At 36.8% G+C, this 20,245-nt stretch overlaps 1 protein-coding gene across 2 annotated transcripts in view; it reads left to right on the forward strand.

The window, feature by feature from the left end:
* The window catches only part of THSD7A (thrombospondin type 1 domain containing 7A), a 475,647-nt gene that overhangs the window by 376,342 nt on the left and 79,060 nt on the right, over positions 1–20,245 (forward strand). For both annotated transcript variants that reach the window (XM_027540050.1, XM_027540049.1), the window contains exons 8-9: positions 4,273–4,507; positions 9,066–9,181. In XM_027540050.1, coding sequence (XP_027395851.1) covers positions 4,273–4,507; positions 9,066–9,181 — 351 coding nt within the window. The remainder of the gene's footprint in view (positions 1–4,272; positions 4,508–9,065; positions 9,182–20,245) is intronic.

Genomic DNA, 20,245 nt, shown 5'->3' on the forward strand with positions numbered 1-20,245 from the left:
TCTTTTAACGTAATTGTCATATTCTTTATCATTATATTATTGCATTCACCTAGAATTGTACTCAATTCTTTGCTTATATTATCACCCCTATACTTCTCTCCACTGCGTTGTAAGATCCTTGAGAGTAGAATTATTTCTATTTCTAACCCCTCTAGACTATCCCTTGAAGCATAGGTAACCATTGCATATTGCAGTCAGTTCATAGGTATTCAATTAATGTTTTGAAAAGGTCTTTTTTTAAAAACACTTATTTATTTCTTTGGCTGTGCCAGGGTCTTAGCTGCGGTATACAGGATCTTTAGTTGTGGCATGTGGGACTAGTTCCCTGACCAGGGATCGAACACAGGCCTCCTGCATTGGAAGCTCACAGTCTTAGCCAGTGGACCACAAGGGAAGTCCCTGAAAAGATTCTTTTTTTTTCTCTCCAATCTGTCATCTAAATTGTAAGGACTTCAATGCCATACTCAAAAACAACAGCTCTGTTCAATGTCTCCTAACCAAGGTCTTTTGGGCTTGATGGTAGGGAGGAAAAGTCATTTTTAGTTTCTGAGAGAAGCTTTGCATATTATAATTGGCATTATAAAATCTTTCCTTTTGGTGAAGTGATAGAAAGCCTAAATAGTCACATTAATATGAAGCATATATTTTTATGTAGAAGAGGATTAAAAAATATACACTTATCACTAATTTTATCACAGGTGACATTTTATAATCTCAGTACTACAGGAATGGGAATATTCCCAGATGTCTGGAATTAAATCTTCCCGTAAATAATAAATAAATTCAGTATCATATCTATCAATTTTTCAACCATAAAAGTATTCCCCGAACAACATGACGGTGCTGCAGTGACTGATTATCCAAGCCATGCTTTCCAAATTGCCACATCGTTATTACAATTAAGACCACACTGGGACTTATCTGTGCAAATACCTTGACATCAAACCAAAAATGCTGATGCAGCTTTAATGTGGATTGGGGCAAGAAAATAAATAGTCTTTATGTTTGTAAACTTAACAGTTATTTTGCAGTTCCTGGACGCATTATGCTGATGTTGTAGAAGCTCTTTTCTTATTATTTTTTTCAAAACCAACCAGTCAATTCCAATGTCAAAAATAATGCAGAGTTTTAAAATCACAACTTACATAGCATACATACATTCAAAGTAAAAATGGGGTAAGTAAAAACACATTATTCAATTGAGGAGGGGTAATTTCACTATTAAATAAGATATAGTTTTAAATGGTTATATAAAATGAACACAGTTTTCTACAGTTAGCATGTGTTTTCCTGAGAAATACCATTGGATAAATCTAGAGCCTCAGGGAAGTGGGTAATAAGAGTGCTCATTTACTTCTCTCCAATCCAATTAGCAGGTTTAGGAGTTGTCCCTATTCAAATACTAAACTTCTTGCTCCAGGGTTGCTGAGCTGTGTGATGGAAGATAGGATATGAGCTGTGACAGATGTTTTCACCTTCATGAAGCAGGGGACAGTAATGAAACGCTGTTTAATACAGGTTATTCTGATGTTGATCCCATGTTCAGCATTGCATAAGTGCGTGTAAATTGCAGTTAAATTATCACATAAATTGCCTGCTGATTTATATGCTGAATAGAGGGATGTCCTTAGTCACAAATGAAATGATACCTGAAGATCAGCTCAGGGTGTGATTTTGCTTATTACTTTTACCCAGATCTCAAACTTTAGGAGCCATCTTCCATATTAGTGTTAGTTGCTCAGTTGTGTCTGACTCTGTGACCCCATAGACTGTAACCTGCCAGGCTCCTCTGTCCATGGGATTCTCCAGGCAAGAATACTGGAGTGGGTTGCCATTCCCTCCAGGAGATCTTCCCAACTCAGGAATTGAACCCAGGTCTCCTGCCATATTAGGGTCACTAGCTATTGAATCACTTTTCTTAACATTTTTAAACTTTTTAAAACTTGCTTTCCTAATATCTAAAACCCACCTTTTATTATGTTCAGTATTCCTCCATTTACTGTCACAGATATGTGTGATGAACACCCAAGGTCCCACCATTCCATGTGAACAACCAGTTATTTTCTATTCTTAAAATGAAATCCAGAGACTACATAAGTGTGACTAGATCAAATTGTCAATAAAGTAAACAATAAATTTCTCCAAATACTCTGTTTTTAACAGGATAAAGCTTTTTATTTTCAGAGCTGGCATCACAAATAGCATTTCAGTTCAGTTCAGTTCAGTCGCTCAGTCGTGTCCAACTCTTTGCGACCCCATGAATTGCAGCACGCCAGGCCTCCCTGTCCATCACCAACTCCCAGAGTTCACCCAGACTCATGTCCATCGAGTCAGTGATGCCATCCAGCCATCTCATCCTCTGTCATCCCCTTCTCCTCCTGCCCCCAATCCCTCCCAGCATCAGAGTCTTTTCCAATGAGTCAACTCTTCACATGAGGTGGCCAAAGGACTGGAGTTTCAGCTTTAGCATCATTCCTTCCAAAGAAATCCCAGGGCTGATCTCCTTCAGAATGGATTGGTTGGATCTCCTTGCAGTCCAAGGGACTCTCAAGAGTCTTCTCCAACACCACAGTTCCAAAACATCAATTCTTCGGCACTCAGCCTTCTTCACAGTCCAACTCTCACATCCATACATGACCACAGGAAAAACCATAGCCTTGACTAGACGAACCTTTGTTGGCCAAGTAATGTCTCTGCTTTTGAATATGCTATCTAGGTTGGTCATAACTTTCCTTCTAAGGAGTAAGCGCCTTTTAATTTCATGGCTGCAGTCACCATCTGCAGTGATTTTGGAGCCCAGAAAAATAAAGTCTGACACTGTTTCCACTGTTTCCCCATCTATAGCATTTAGGTAAAAACAAAAAACACCGGACTCCATAAATTCCTAACTGCTCCTGTGACTGCATCATTTAGCTGTGTAGACTCATCCGCTTCATAATTTTTAACTTGTTCAGCAGCTGTGGATATAAAATGAGATCCCACCTATAAAGTACTTATAATGGGGCCAGCATGTTAAAAAAGAGTTCCATATTGACAACTCCACACCACATTCTATTGATTAAAGGACACATATGTTTAACCCTTTATCATCTCTGTAATTACTGCATCTTATATTAGGTTCATTTTAAAATCACTGTGACCAAGCAGCAGTTATAATATAGTTGTCATTGCTAGTACTTGGGAATTTCATTGTTATTCCTGAGAGCAATAGCAACCCCATAAGATTTCTACCAAAAACAAAGAAATAAAAATAGGTAAGGGCCATTTGAGGAAGGAAAATAAACCCTCCCTTGGTTGCTAGCTTAAATCTTTCATTGACAAACATCTTCTGGTACAATTAAAAATGGAGCCACATTAGAACTTAGAAATAGATACCAGTATCCTGGGGAAAAAAAAAAACCGTGGAGACAACAGGGAACACTCTTTAAGAAATCCTGGATAACCAATGCATGTGATGCCACAGAGATGATATATGTTGGAGAACACAAACTTTGATGAGTGTCAACTAATAAGCTACTTGAAAGATTTGTATTCTGAATGTAAAGAAGTTTTAGGAATACCTTCCCTTTTAATGTATGTAAAAGTGGTACATTTTTTTAAAAGTATCTAAATAAGTCATACAAAGCTATTTGGGTGAGCATACAGTAAAAATTAGAGTTGATAAAAAAAAGTATTGTAGTTTAATTTGATGCCATTTTACTCTCTCTGGGACACATAAAATGATGGTCTGTCTCACAGTCATTCACACATTTTAGGTTTGAAGAAATATGGTGTATTATCATTAATACATGTATAATGTATTCTTCAGTGATGCCATGGAGGGTCAGAAAGCTTCTATTGATTTTAAATCACCCTAAATCCTAATTCACTGAAATAAGCAGCACTTTGAAACCTATAATTAAGACTTTCAATTTGATGGATATCATTTGTGAACATACTGGGTTTTCCCCATCTGTAGATTCTCCGTGTCCATTTTTCCTCTAGTTAGGAATTACATAGGCTTTGTTTGTTCCTCATTTTCATCTTCTCTAGAGAATAATGGCCTGTCTTTGAGGTCCTCCTGAGTCCCCCAAACCGAATATCAAATATACCACAAAAGTTTAAGTTTTAAGCCAGACAATGCCATTCATGTGATTTGCCTTCCTAGCAGTGTATGGCCACATGTGCTAGTAAGTGGCTGGTATCATTCTTATTGTTAATTCCAAGGAGCAGAGGATGATAAGGTTTCTGTTGGCACCGTATCTAACCTGCTGATACTGTCTGTTTTTGTAGGTGGAGTTCAGTGCCCAAACACCAGTGCTCTGCAAGAGGTACGCAGCTGTAACGAGCATCCCTGTACTGTGTACCACTGGCAGACTGGACCCTGGGGCCAGTGTATCGAGGACACTTCAGTTTCGTCCTTCAACACAACTACAGCTTGGAACGGGGAGGCCTCTTGCTCCGTTGGCATGCAGACAAGAAAAGTCATCTGTGTGCGGGTCAATGTTGGCCAAGTGGGACCCAAAAAGTAAGGACTTGAAAACGACAGTAGTTAACTCCTGTGGCCAACCATGTCGGGATGGGCCCAGGCTTCACTTGCTTCGTGAAATGGAATGTTTGATGCTCATCATACCTGACCTCAAGAGTAAGACTTCTCTGTTTTAAAGGCAGCCACTGATAAAGTTATAACAGCTGGTACCTGGGATCCATAAATTCTGTAGAAATCTCTCCATGTGGTACCTACTTTCAGTGTTAATAGTAGCACTTTCTGCTTTTGTTGAGCTAGTAAGGCAGTGAAAGAAGTGCTCACTCTAGGCCTGGCTGATCAATAGGGACAGTATCCAAAGTCCTAGCAGTGGGGGTCATCAATGACCTCCTGTGTACCCGTAGGCTGTGGAGGCTGCCCATCTAGTTGAATTGGGCAATAGCCTTCTATGATCTGCCTTTCATTTCCCTTAGAAGGCGCTATATCAAAAATACTGAGGCCAAACGTACTACATCTTTAATGGTTAAATGAATAAACCATTTACTCCCAAGAGAGAGCCTTAGGATAGGATGAGAGTTAGAATAAGCAGAAAAAGCACCAGTGTCTCACTGTAGTTAACAAGTAGTGTGATAACACAGCAAACGGTTTGCTAGAGAACCCAAGAGTTGACATATTGTATGGGCCTTGTGAGAAACAAAAAAAAAAACCATATCAGTATAAATTGGGCTAATCATTTCTTGGAGAAAATTAATAAATCAGTTATAAAAATATATGCAAAGAGGAAAAAAACTCTTATTATTTGTGATTTAGACAGCATCCATCTTTTAAAGTTCATATCACCTTAGCCGTGTGAAACAAGTAAAACCCATCAGTTTTTCACTGGTATAAGCCATTTTTCACGGGTATCAAAATTTCTGAAAACTTGGTCAAGTACTTAGGTTTCGTGTGTGGTCTTAAACATACTACTTAACAGATTCTGGCTTCAGTTTTCAAAAATATTTGCAGAAATTTAATGAAAACAAAAAGTAGTAATGTAAACACTCAATAAATCTTAAAATTATTTTCTCTTGGAAAATTTGAGATACTTCTTAGTGTTTCAGAGAAATGATAATAATGTAACTGATATATGACAAACTCCAGGGGATAAATAAAAATCTCATGATGACTTGTTTCTTTCTAATGGCCAGGGTTCTGGACTTTAGCAATATTTTGCCCCATGATTTAGTTAGAAATTAAGAAACATGCAAAACCGATGGGTTTTACTTTTCATGTTTCACATGGCTAAGATGATATGAACTTTAAAAGATGGATGCTGTCTAAATCAGCAATGATAGAGATTTCTTCCTCATTGCATGTATTTTTATAACTGATTTATTAATTTTCTCCAACAAATGATTAGCCCAGTTACGCTGATATGGTTTTTTTTTGTTTCTCACAAGGCACATACAATATGTCAACTCTGGGTTCTCTAGCAAACAAGTATGTAGCTAGAAAATATATGCCAAAAGATTTAAGTAAATTGAGAAACTATTCCGTATGCTTCATAGGTAGCCCCAAACCAATATTTGGGTAAAAATGATGCTAAATATGTGATGAATGTAACAAAGGATATTAATGTGCAGTATATTAAAAGTCAATAGCAGTAACAGCAGAAGCGGAAGTCCCAAGTGCTGGGGGATTGTGGGACTTGCTGGGACAAGCAAAGAGGCAGAAATATTTGCTGCAGGGGGTTATCACCTTGACCAACTTGTCATGGTTCAGATTGGAGGGTTATTGTTCTGAGCTTCTATGGGTAAGCTCACTCTGTTCCTCTTGCAGTTTCATTTACCCTTTAGATGTTACTGTTATATTTTCCTCCCTTATGCAAACTATGAGAGTTTTTTCCTCAGCGGTGGATGTACATACACGCAAGCCTATGTGCGGTAAAGCTTGGTGGATTAATGTCATTAAATCATTCAATAGAAAGGATATCCTGAAGCCCCATGTCAGAGCACCACAATAATCCATTAAAAATGTGCTTCACCCTTGCTGCCTTTATTCAATGACCTGGATACAAGTATAGATTTGTTAAATCAAATGAGTTTCCTTTACCCTTAAAGTTCTAAAAAATAAAGCAAATACTGTGAATTCAAAAGAAAATATTACTACCCTTATGCCTAAATATGCTAGGTAAAATTCAGTGACTGCTTTTCGGTACTAGGCATTTGAAACAAAAATGCAAATAGAAACCTTGTTTTAAAGTCCTCTTAATAAAACAGATTACTGTGCAATGGTAAAATCAATGTTATTGATCTTATCTATCCTCCGAGTAACAAACTTCAACTCCTATCACATCTGTTTAATTTGACCTTGAATAAGATTTGGGGGGAAATCAATTCCTTGATTTAAACCACAAACACTAAATACAAACAGTACAAAGGAGAAAAGAAGCATGTTGACTGAACCAATTGCCTCACCAAAGGAAGCCTGAATTCATTTCATTGGCTGTGGTCTAGGCTGTATAATTTATATCGGTCTGTTCATTTAACAGCTTTGTTGTTGGTAATTTTGTTCTCCGCGGCTAATCAAATATCTTGCTGAGGAAATTTCTAAACTAAAATAGAATTTTTGAGGTTGTCAATGATAGCATTGTAAATTCCATTGATTTATTCAGAGCTAAAATTTGAAAAGCATGTAATTGAGTAATGCTCTCCCATTGTTAAAGTTCTAAAATTGCCTCATTGAGAAGGAATGCTTCCAATAATACTTACTAATAGTTTCAACAAGAATTAACAGGATGATTATATGTGAGGTTTTGCCATATAATGTTTCCTGGTTAAGAATGTAGGTTAATTTATAATTCTAGTTATAATCTCAGTTGTAACAAAACATTAACTTCTAATGATTCTTATCTAAGAATGACTTATCAAAGAATGACTTTGAGTAGGCATAGCAGTTAGGAAAATCCAAGCGTATATTCAACATAAACCAGAGAGGATATTTCATTTTGAAATGTTAAATCCAATGTATTTTTTAAAATCCACTTTCAAATAAAGGCTGGTGTTACTGAGTGAGCAAAAAAAAAAAAAAACATGTATCTGTATAGTTGAATAGAATGTAATACTTATGGATGAGATAGGACACATAAATAAAAACTTATAGATATATCAAAAATGAAGTGTCAGCAGAGTGCTATATAGAAATTATGGGAAGGAGATTAATGATGTTGATCTATTCACTCATAGTTCAGTTCTGAAAACCTGATTAACTTACTTGTTGAAAGACAATTTATCTTGACGTACAAGAAATTTGACTTCTCCTATGGGGAGTATTTTTAAATCCCATTTTTCACTAATTTGCCAAGTTATTCCAGCAACAGTTATACTGGTTGATTCACTTCTTCACTGCCTCTTAACTTACTTGTCAGAGATGATATGATATCACCTCAAAAGAAAATTTTTTAGGAATCAGAACATTACTTTTAGTTACATGAATTATGTTATTATGTTTTGTTGTCCTCGTATGCATGCATCTACTAGTATTGATAACATTTGATTGCTAATGATAGTAGAATCAGATTGTGAAGATTCATAAAAGAATTGGGAATCAGATTGTGAAGATTCATAAAAGAATTGGGAAATTTAAAAATCATGTAATAAGTACACAATAAACAAACTAGTTTATTTAAAACTCATACCTCAGCTTCCTAAAATTTTTCTAGGAAGTGAAAACCTTATAAAGTATAAGGCATTTCAGTGTTTTGTCGTCATTTTTCTCTCGTGTCCCTAATAATATATTTTATATTTTGGTGTTTTAAAATAGTATAATTAAGCTAATTTTACTATAATTTATGTCAAGAACACAGTGTTTTGTTTTTCTTTAAATTACTTATTGACTCTTTATTTATATTCATTCACTCTTTTTGTAACAATATTATAATTTATAAAAATACCTAAAATATTTAAAATCCAGTAGATTAAAACTTGGAAGAAAATGGAAGAAAAAATAAGAATACAGTGAATGAAACCAGGAACAGAACAAAAATTGTTTATCTTAATTAGCTGTATACTTTGTTTTATTCCTTATTTTTATGACACTCATAGCTGTAAATATAATATTGGTTTTTGAGCATGTACTATGTATAGAATATGCCATTATAAATTTACTTTTTGCTAAACATATTTTATAAAAATAAAGTACAGAGTAGCCTGGAAAATTATGATTGACAATAAGCCTGTTTAGTTATATAAAGGTGTAGAATTGGTTCCTTAAATTGGTAATTTGAACTTTCATAAATTTCTTATAAGGCATGTTAGAAAGTGCAGTTTTATTGATAGATTGTTATAAATGGATAAAGAACAATAAAGTTATTGTATTTTCTCTTACATAGCACAATTACTATAATTAAATTTTCACTTCCTGCCTTGAGAAGCTTTATTGAGGTTCAGTTCAGAATTATTTTAGTTGTATAGTTCTTGTCAAAAAGTAGAAAGAATCCTGGAGGTAGAATACTACAGATGGATGCCTGTTTAGCAATTTTAGAAGTAAAAATTCTAAAGATATAAATTACCTGGTTCTGGGTTAGTACAGAGGCCTAGTAATCTCCCTTTGCTCTTCCTAGGTGTCCTGAAAGCCTTCGACCTGAAACAGTGCGACCCTGTCTGCTTCCTTGTAGGAAGGACTGTATCGTGACACCATATAGCGACTGGACATCTTGCCCTTCCTCATGTAAAGAAGGTATGCCCTGAAGAGTTCTGAAGGCAGTTCACCCAGGAACCCTCTCTCTAGACCTCCAAGTTCCTCTGGCTGAGCAATGTTTTGATTCTTACATGGGGCTGACTCTGTGATCCTGGACTGGGACAAATGCCATGAAATTTGGATTTCCTTCTAGAAAATAATACAGGTTTTAGAGTACCAAATGAATAAGTCAAATGAGTTTTATGCCAAAATGGACTTAAATAACTGTGTGATATAGATCTAAGTGAAAATATTCTAGATTTTATTATATTCATAATGTTTCCTTTAGCATTGATTCTACAAGAATGTGTAGTGGCCTTGTGTATTTCAAAAAGAATACAAAATGATCTTCTGAGTACTCATGGTTTTCAACCTACTTAGTTGCAAGAAATAGCCATGGGACCAGATTCACTACAGATTCAGTTATGTGACCCAAAGGATGGGAATAAAGGAAAGAGGGAAATGATCAAAGTGTACCTCTGCCAACACTTAACATGCCATGAGGCATTTATAAGATGAGGATTTGTTCCCAGTTTGGTTTGGTTTTTTCTTGGCATAATTGTCCTGCAGTTTGTGGGTCATCTGCTTGGCAGCTCTAGAGTGGTGCTAATGGTAACCTCCTCCAAGAGGGCTTATGCCACATGCATAAGGTCCTTTCTCAATGCCGCTAAGAAAGATGTCCTCATCCTCTAGGTGACTGCACAGAAAGTGAGCACCTTTTCTCTCAGTGCCACAAATGACATTGTCTCCTACTTTCTATTTTACTCTTCTGACAAATAGAGGTAGTTTATCTTAAGTTTCTTTTATGCTTCTACTTATGCTTCTTGACTCACTATAGGGATTAATGTAAGAATCAACTTCTGGTTTAACAACTGCTTTAAATTACCAGAATATATCTTTTTAATCCTGAAGATATTACATAAGATTATAAACTTCATAATTGATTGTTTTAGCTGTGTGGTTATTTTATATAATTAAATATATAATTTAATTTATATATATATAAAATATATATATATTTAATATATATATAAATTATATAATTAAATTATATAATTTGTATAATTATATATATATTATATAATTTATATGGGTTCCTTTTTATGCTTTTTCTGTTCTAAATACCATTGATATATAAAATAAATCACAAAGTGAGCAAGAATAGAAATTTTTTCTGTTATTTCATTTTTTAACATCTTATTTATCTATTTATTTTTGGCTGTGCCCAGTCTTCATTGCTGGACTTTCTGTAGTTGCTGCAAACAAGGGCTCCTTTTCTTTCCATGCTGGGACTTCTCACTGAGATGTCTTCTCTTCTTGTGGAGCACAGGTTTCAACAGTTGTGACATTCAGGCTCAGTTGCTCTATGGCATGTGGGATCTTCCTGAACCAGGGATCAAACTCATGTCCAATGCTTTGGCAAGCAGATTCTTTTTTTTTTTTTAATTGGAGGATAATCAGTTTACAATATTGTCTTGATTTCTGCCATACATCAACATGTATCGACCATAGATATACATCTATCCCCTCCCTCCTGAACCTCCCTCCCACCTCCCACCCCATTCCACCCCCTTAGGTTGTCACAGAGCACCAGTTTGAGCTCCCTGTGTCATACAGCAAATTCCCGCTGGCTACCTCTTTTACATATGGTAATGTATATGTTTCCATGCTACTCTCTCAATTCCTCTAAATTCTTAACCACTGGATCAAAAGTCTTTTAAGGCATTTTAAAAGCTTTGGGACAAAAAGAGTTAGCATTAACTCTTCAAAAATGTTAATGACTTTAATCTTATTGATATAGCAATGTCTCTGTCATTTTTATCCAGATTTTCTTCTTTTATCCCCTTACTTTCTTTTTTTTTAATTTATTTTTGATTGAAGGATATTTGCTTACATTATTGCATTGGTTTCTACCAAACATCAACATGAATCAGCCATAGGTTTACCCATGTCCCTTCCCACTTAAACATCCCTCCCAGCTCCCTCTCCATCCCACCCCCTAGGTTGTTTTCCCCTGAGTCATATGGCAAATTCCCATTTGCTATCTATTTTACATATGGTAATGTCCGTTTCCATGTTACTTTCTCCATACCTCTCACCCTCTTCTCCCTGCCCAACCTTGTCCTTAAGTCTGTTCTCAGTGTCCGTGTCTCCACTGCTGCTTTTGAAATAGGTTCATCAGCCCCAACTTTCTAGAATCCATATATATGCATTAGTATATGATAATTGTTTTTTTGACTTACTTCACTCTGTGTAATAGGTTCTGTGTTCATCCACCTCATTAGAATTGACTCTGTCTCCTTACTTTCTTAAAAACTAAATAGCATATGATATCTTTTAGTTTGGTCACAATCAGCAATAGAGTTGTAGTTTCTCATAGATTGATGTTTCTATGATAATTGTTGGTTATTCATCATTACCATGAAAAAGGTTGTTTAATATATGAAATTCATGTGCTTGAACATTTTATTCTGGATATTTTTATACTTAATATTTTATATTGATGTAAGCCATTTACTAATAATTCCAAAACATGCAGTTACATTTGTAGTACCATGATTAATAACTTCACAGAACTTTAACATTTGTAAAGTAAAATGTTTGAAAGTGGAAAAAAACTTTGCCTCTTCTTTATATTGGACGTTTTTTCATTTTGCGTAAAATATTTTGAAATAACAGTTCTCTTGGTCTTAAGTATTTGAAAGAAATAAAGTAGGGACTTCCCTAATAAATATTTCTTTTTTTAAGGAATAAAGTAGGGTCAAATGGTTAAGACTGTGTTTCCACTGCAGAGGGCGTAGGTTCAGTCGCTGGTCAGGGAACTAAGAGCCTACATGCTACATGGTGTGGCTAAAAAAAAAAGAAGCCTGGTGTGATTATATTTTAAAAAATTTTAAGAAATAAACCAGAAATATTCCATTAAATTCATTCTAGAATAGCCCTCCTAAAAATAAGGAATCAGATAAATATCTCTCATTTCATTATATCTTCATTTGAAACTAATTTGGGATATTGAAATGTGTCCAAGAATTAGGTAATAGTTTAGTAGCCTATGAATTTGTTATTTTATTATGCATTATCTGTGTCTGGAAAAGGAAGAAAATAGATATAACTTATTAAAAACCTATAATTGGAAATTAAATAACATGATTTTTAATTTGATATCTGCTGATGCTTTTTATAGCACTAAAGCTGCTTTACTCTTCTCTGACCATTTATAAAATATAAAAAATTTTATATGACAAACTGTAATTAAACTTATATAAGGCACTTAAAAATTTTACAGATGAGGGAACAAATTGTAAATGCTCTGCATGTATTAATTAAATTAATACTCATCTGTAATATATGTATAAATACATATTGCATTTCTAATTTATTGATTACTGTATTTAACTAACACTTTGATGGCCCTACAGAGAAGAGCTTCAAAGAAGCTTTTGATCTCATTTAAAATACAGAACTATTCTACATAGCTCAGATAATGTAAGACTTAGATGACCCAGTAACAAGATTTAGTGGTAAAGCAGAAAGAGCTCTAGGGAAGAAACAGGAAAAATCCATTGTGGGAGCAAATATCAGGGGAAATCTTGCTGAAAAGAAGGGAGAAGAGACTTTTTTGAAAGAGAGAATGCATAAAAGAACCCCAGGTGATTAAAAGCATCAGGAAAAGTCTTAGTGACCATGAAAAAGATGGACTGTTCAAAAGAAAGAGGGATCCAGCTCATTGGACCTTGGAATGTCTGGGGGAAAGTCAGAATGTGTAGCTGGAAAATTGAGGCCGGTTGTAGAAGATTGAATTAGACTTAGGTGGCGCTAGTGGTAGAGAATCTTCCTGCCAATGCAGGAGAGGTAAGAGATGCCAGTTCCATCCTTGGGTCGGGAAGATCCCCTGGAGAAGGAAATCACAACCCACTCCAGTATGCTTGCCTGGGAAACCCCATGGACAGAGAAGCCTGGTGGGCTCGAGTCTATAGGGTTGCAAAGAGTTAGACATGACTGAAGCACCTGAGCCTGCATGCATAGCAGGACACAATTTCTAGTTTTTGATTGAACATAAAAATGAGTAGTGAGTTTCATGATGTTTGTGTATACGTGTGTGTGTGTATGTATATATACACACACATATGTATGCATCAGTAAACAGGGAAACCAATTTTTCTGATATCAGGAAGCTTATTTTCTGGTAGTATGAGACAGAAAAGACATTTAATGATTCTAATGTCTTGATTTCTTGTGAAGGATCAAGTGAAGGATTCAGGTTAGGTAGGAGAAAAGATGTGAGATCATTTTGGAGAATGCAAAAGTGGCCAAGTAACATGTAATAGAACTTATAATAGGCAATATGGAATAGCCATGTAGTCGTGCATTTTAAAAGGAGTTGCTCAACACAGTTGCCACTGTTTATTCAACCATGTTCAGCTGCCTGAATGAAGGAAAGGTGTAGGAAAATAATTAGCATCGATTAAGGTCAGGGTTGGAGAAGGAAATGGCAACCCACTCCAGTGTTCTTGCCTGGAGAATCCCAGGGACAGGGGAGCCTGGTGGGCTGCCGTCTATGGGGTCGCACAGAGTCAGACACGACTGAAGCGACTTAGCAGCAGCAGCAGCAAGGTCAGGGCTCTTCTAGAAGAGCACAAGAAAGAGAGAGTGAAACAGAAAGTCAAGAGTGTTTTCATTGGAGTACTTTTAATAATAATGGAGTATGGAATCTAAGGTAGGTTGGGATGGAAGTGGGTCATGAAGGGGATGATATAGAGAAAAAAGTGTTTGGGAGAGTGGATTGGCAACCTTTAGAAGTGTAAAGCATTTTAGTGAAATTAACTTTTACCTTTAGTATAGTAGGTAAAGTGAAATGTTAGGTGGAATGACCAGAAATTAAGGTGTTTAAAGATGAGAATGTACAAATATTGATGAAGATATCATCAAGGGATGACAGAAGAGCTAATAATTGATGCAAGATGCACAAAAAAAGTCACTGGAGCTGAGGAGGTACAGCAATTCAGAGCCTCCAGTGCCTTGAATAGAATAACTGTGTGGATGCCCAAACCAACAGAGTGGTGGCAGGGGTAGGAAGAGAAAGGATTACAGTGAGGGATATTCTAAAACCATTACGTAATGAAATGTTAGTTGATGACTGCCACAGAGTAGATAGATGATGGTAAAATTAATGACAGGAGCTTCAGAGGAGTTAGATGTTATTGAGTTAGTTAGTATCACCCACTTAATGAACCTGAATTTGACCAAACTCCAGGAGACGGGGTTAAAGAAAGGAGCGTGGTGTGCTAGACAGTCCACAGGATCGCAAAGAGTTGAACATGACTTAGCGACTGAACTACAACAGTGTTAAAGCGACGAGAAAAGACTGGGAAATGGCTAGGTAGAAACTGCCTCCACTGGCAAAGAATGTGAAGGGAAATTTCTAAGAAAAGATTGAAGCTCGTAGACAACGTGCTCCTTTGGGTTGTTGTTCATTAGCTCAGATCAGATCAATCGCTCAGTCGTGTCCGACTCTTTGCGACCCCATGAATCGCAGCACGCCAGGCCTCCCTGTCCAACACCAACTCCCGGAGTTTACTCAGACTCATGTCCATCGAGTCAGTGATGCCATCCAGCCATCTCATCCTCTGTCATCCCCTTCTCCTCCTGCCCCCAATCCCTCCCAGCATCAGAGTCTTTTCCAATAAGTCAACTCTTCACATGAGGTGGCCAAAGGACTGGAGTTTCAGCTTTAGCATCATTCCTTCCAAAGAAATCCCAGGGCTGATCTCCTTCAGAATGGACTGGTTGGATCTCCTTGCAGTCCAAGGGACTCTCAAGAGTCTTCTCCAACACCACAGTTCAAAAGCATCAATTCTTCGGCGCTCAGCCTTCTTCACAGTCCAACTCTCACATCCATACATGACCACAGGAAAAACCATAGCCTTGACTAGCCGGACCTTTGTTGGCAAAGTAATGTCTCTGCTTTTGAATATGCTATCTAGGTTGGTCGTAACTTTCCTTCCAAGGAGTAAGCATCTTTTAATTTCATGGCTGCAGTCACCATCTGCAGTGATTTTGTAACCCAAGAAAATAAATTTTGTTACTGTTTCCATTGTTTTCCCATCTATTTGCCATGAAGTGATGGGACTGGATGCCATGATCTTCATTTTTCTGAATGTTGAGTTTTAAGCCAACCTTTTCACTCTCCTCTTTGACCCTCATCAAGAGGCTCTTTAGTTCCTCTTCACTTTTTGCTATTAGGGTGGTGTCATCCACATATCTGAGGTTGTTGATATTTCTCCCAGAAATCTTGATTCCAGCTTGTGCCTCATCCAGTCTGGCATTTTGCATGACATACTCTGCATATAAGTTAAATAAGCAGGTGACAGTATACAGCCTTGACATACTCCTGTCCCGATTTGAAACCTGTCTGTTGTTCCATGTCCTGTTCTCACCTTTGGGTACAATGGTGGAAAGATTAGAAGATAGAAAAGACTGACAAATTGAATTAAGTTGTGCACAGCATGTATGCTGTGATCCAGGTGATGATGCAGGGGGAATCGGAACTGCTAGTTTATCAGGACGAATGTCAGGTATGTGAGATGTTTATTTGGGATGGTGTCTCAGCAGAAGGTATTAACTGCTGTAAATTAAAATGCCTGGAGCCACTAGGATACTGGTCTCCTCTGGAGCTCCTAGGTGGTAGTGGCCAAGGAGTGCAAGAATGCCAGTTCAGGAATCTGCTATCCTGTGAGCAAGAGGTTCCGAGAGGTAGGGCTATGTTTGGCCAAGCTCAGACCATCTCCCCACCAGCAGGTGAGCTCTGCCTCTTCTGTTTGGCAGCTCTCTGTTGAGTCTCCAAGAACAAAAGCCTTTCAGAAATCTAAACCTAGACACTCAGACTTAAAAAGAGTAACTATAATTGTGTATTGAGGGGAAAAACGAAAGACCAGGGGGTGGCAGAGGAGGTTGCTATTGAACAACAGTGCCAAGATGCTTTGTGTGCTGGGAGAAGCCTTTTCTGTTTTGCCTGTAGACTGCTGTAACTGAGAATAAAGATACAATGGTTTTATAGAAAACTTGTCTTTTGTTGCAGGGAAAATAAAGCAATGACATGTCGTTAGCTTTTCATTATTTGATATGAAATAGGAATGAGGCAAGCTCCATTGAAATTACTCTGACTTCCACACACAATTTAAAAATGTTTAAAAAGTTGAATGTTCGAGGATAGATAATAGCAAAAGAAAAGTAATTCAGGAATGGGGTTGTTCTTTGAAATTTAATTCTATAGGTAAAATTTACATTTTATAAGAGTCTTGAACTTATGAAAATGGGGCGCTATCCTCCTTTTTAAATCACTTTAGATAGGTAACATTATATTATAGTATTGTAGAAAGAAAGATCAGAGTAGCTCAGGGTTCCAGAAAGAACAGAGTAATTTGAAATTACTTCTCTCATGGTGTATGTGTATGTGTGGGTGTGTGTTAGTCACTCAGTAGTATCTGATTCTTTGTGACCCCATGGACTGTAGCCTCTGTCCATGGAATTCTTCTGGCAAGAACACTAGAATGGGTTCCTTTCTCTGGGGGATCTTCCCAATCCAGAGATCGAACCCAAGTCTTCCACATTGCAGGCAGATTCTTTACCACCTAAGCCACCAAGGAAGCCCTTCTCTAGTGATAACGTCTTGAAATATCAATCCTGATAAACATCAGTATTGAGTAGAGAGTAGTTTAATCCTCAAACCAGTGTACTAGTTAACTTTTCCAAATTATCTTTAAGAGCTTTATTAAAGATGGAAAACATTTATGCATATATTTGTAACTCATCTTAAAAAATCAATACTTTTGATCAAATAATACACCTGACTGCTCACAATCTGTTTGCTTCTTTTTTTTTTTCTCTTACTACATTTATTGACTTGAGGGCTGGTAGGGATATTGCAGAGACACCTTTTCTACTTTGATGCTCTCAAGCTGTACTCTTCTAGAATTACCCCCGATGGGCTCAAAACTGCTTTTACATTTTACTTTTTGCATGAAATGTTTCCCTTTCAATTTCTTATCACTATGCTGCCCCACCTGTCATCTACCTCACTTCCAGCTTAACCCATCTTAGTTTTGCCTGCCCTTTAAATCCTTCTATCAAGAAACTTCTCCAGTGAAATTTACCTTGAATGTCTTAAGATAACTGAAAAGTATGTAACTGAGTGAGAGATTATATATCCTCTGAGTCTCTGTGGCCCATTACCACATAAATATGTTATCCCTTTTTTCTGTACCTATCCTAGGTAGGTATTTTCAAGTATAAACACTACAGGAATATTCCTTTATTTTTCCCCTGCTCATTATTTCAAATGAAAGTGATACCTTTTTTTTTAATTAAAACTAAAGAACAGACTTAGTACCCATCTGAATAATTCTATAAGAAAATGGATAAAAAAGAACAGAAGATGTTAGTTATAATCCAGTTGAGAAGTGAAATTAATGTGTTTGGTCATTCAGCAAATATTTATTAAGACTTTACTCTGTGTGACCATTGCTCTCAGTGCTGAAATACAAAGATAAATGGAAACTGCGTTATGTATCCCCACCACATGCAATAAGTGGTATAAATACATACATATGAACTTTTCAAGTTCCACATTTACAAACTCAAGTTACTGGTGAGGAAGCTTCCATTTTTATTTATTAAATTTTTTTAAACATGTGCTATAGCTCTCCCATTGCACTCTGATCTGAGGGCTGTATAACTGGCCTGAGCTCTATGGTGCTGTTTTGTTGCATGTATGAGTAATTCATTAACTGAGAGCTGAGAAGAAATGAACCTCCTAGTTCATAGGAACGTGGATGTCATGACACTTTCTGTGTAACTCCATTAAACTTCCTCTCTAGGTGTTATGGCTTTGGAATGTTCCATTTTAATCGGATCACAATCTCTTAACCTTAACTTGCACAAGGTTAAGGTATTTGAACTTTTTATAAGAATAAATGGATTCCCATTGTGGAATCAATTATGGATGTGAAAAAGAGTTATCATTGTCTTATATATATCTAGTACAAGCTTGTGGAGATGGTGATAAGGCACTTTCAGAGTTTTATATTAGGAGGCTTTTTGCTTTCAAAACAGTAAACAAAGTAGAATTGAAATACTAACATTTGATTGCTGCTTCCTACCTGAACACCCTGGGTATGTACCAGGTGATATCTAGGGGATCTATATGGCACCACTGATGCTAACCTCATTCTCCCCTCCAGTCTCCAGATCCCTTGACCTAAATTCTGTGTCTGTTTTTTATCAGTCAGTTAAAAAAAGTTACTGACTCAAGAATTTCAACCACCCGGGAAACAAAGACCCCTCTGCTCTTTCCCTCTTTTTCCCTGTTAAAAAACAAACACATGTCTTCCTGCTTCCCTCAAGGCTAAACAAATGATATGAATGCTCATTTAGTCTTTTAAAAAGATTAAAGACACATCATAAATATAAAACATAAGGAAAGTAATAGATAATAGTGTTAAAAAAAAAGCATGGAGTCAGGTAGTAAATAGGGTAGAGGGAAGGGAGAAGAGAATTTATAATGTAAAATCAAAGTCAAGGTAAGCTTCTGTACTTGAGAAAATTAACTCTGAGATTCTGGTGAATAAAGCAAGAAATTGAAGCACAGTGGGTTCTTAACAGATTTTGAAGGGAAACAATACTTTTCCTAGCTCTAAATTATTAGAAGAATTTATCACCTGGGTCTAAAAATAGCAGTCAGTGAACAATATAATAAATGAAGATAGCATTGCCAATTTTATTAAGAGTCCTACTGGCACTCCTTAGATCTTTCTTAGATAAATTATACTTAATATGTAAAAGTTGCAGTTAGCATTCAGACTATGATTGCTACAATTTTTAAAAGCCTATGATAATATTTTCAACTGCGTTAATACTCTGCTACCCACTACCTCCCTACGTCATTAGTTCCCTACGTCATTACCTATAGTGTTCCAGCTGTTCACTAAAATAGTTAAAACAGTCATTAATAGTACAAGTTTCCCCCACTATAGGAAAAATTCTAAAAAGCTACATGCAAACCCTAGAATCTTAAATTGGGACATACAGGGTCAATTATTCCAAAAGATGTCAAATTCAGCTGTTTATCACCATTTCCCAGCAAGCTTTGTCAAAATCAGATTCCCACATCCACAGTTTCGCACATCCAGATCCCCAAAATTCTCATGTATTAGTTCTAGGTACATGCCGAGAAATCTGTTTTTTGTTTGTTTTTTTGTTTGTTTTTTCAAAGAAATTCTTCTGCATTATCAGACATTTAGGATTCCCTAATCTGACCCATTATCCTATCTAATACAGTTCAGTTCAGTTCAGTTCAGTCGCTTGGTCGTGTCTGACTCTTTGCGACCCCATGAATCACAGCATGCCAGGCCTCCCTCTCCATCACCAACTCCCGGAGTTCACCCAGACTCACGTCCAGCGAGTCAGTGATGCCATCCAGCCATCTCATCCTCTGTCGTTCCTTCTAATACAGGCATCTCCAATTCACATTTCTGGAAATCAGTGGCCAGACCATGTTGAGGGGTAACCCTGACTCCATGTAAAATGATGTTCCTTTTATTGAAAACTTCTAATCATAAAATCATATTTTTCTACAAACAATGACTTTAAGGATATTTCATTTCATTTCTGGAGAAGGAAATGGCAACCCACTCCAGTATTCTTGCCTGGAAAATCCCATGGATGGAGGAGCCTGGTAGGCTACAGTCCCTGGGGTCTTGAAGAGTCGGACATGACTGAGCAACTTCGCTTTCACTTTTCACTTTCATGTGTTGGAAAAAGAAATGGCAACCCACTCCAGTACTCTTGCCTGGAGGATCCCAGGGACAGAGGAGCCTGGTGGGCTGCCATGTATGGGGTCGCACAGAGTCGGACACGACTGAAGCGACTTAGCAGCAGCAGCAGCAGCAGCAGCATTTCATTTCTTATTAAACTTTCATTGTGTTAAGGGCTACTAACCCTTCTAAATATCTCTGTTTTTGTAGTCTACATCTCAAATATTTAATTGTCTTATGAAAAAATGTAAAT

This window comes from Bos indicus x Bos taurus, chromosome 4 (assembly GCF_003369695.1).
Source record: "Bos indicus x Bos taurus breed Angus x Brahman F1 hybrid chromosome 4, Bos_hybrid_MaternalHap_v2.0, whole genome shotgun sequence".
NCBI lineage: Eukaryota > Metazoa > Chordata > Mammalia > Artiodactyla > Bovidae > Bos > Bos indicus x Bos taurus.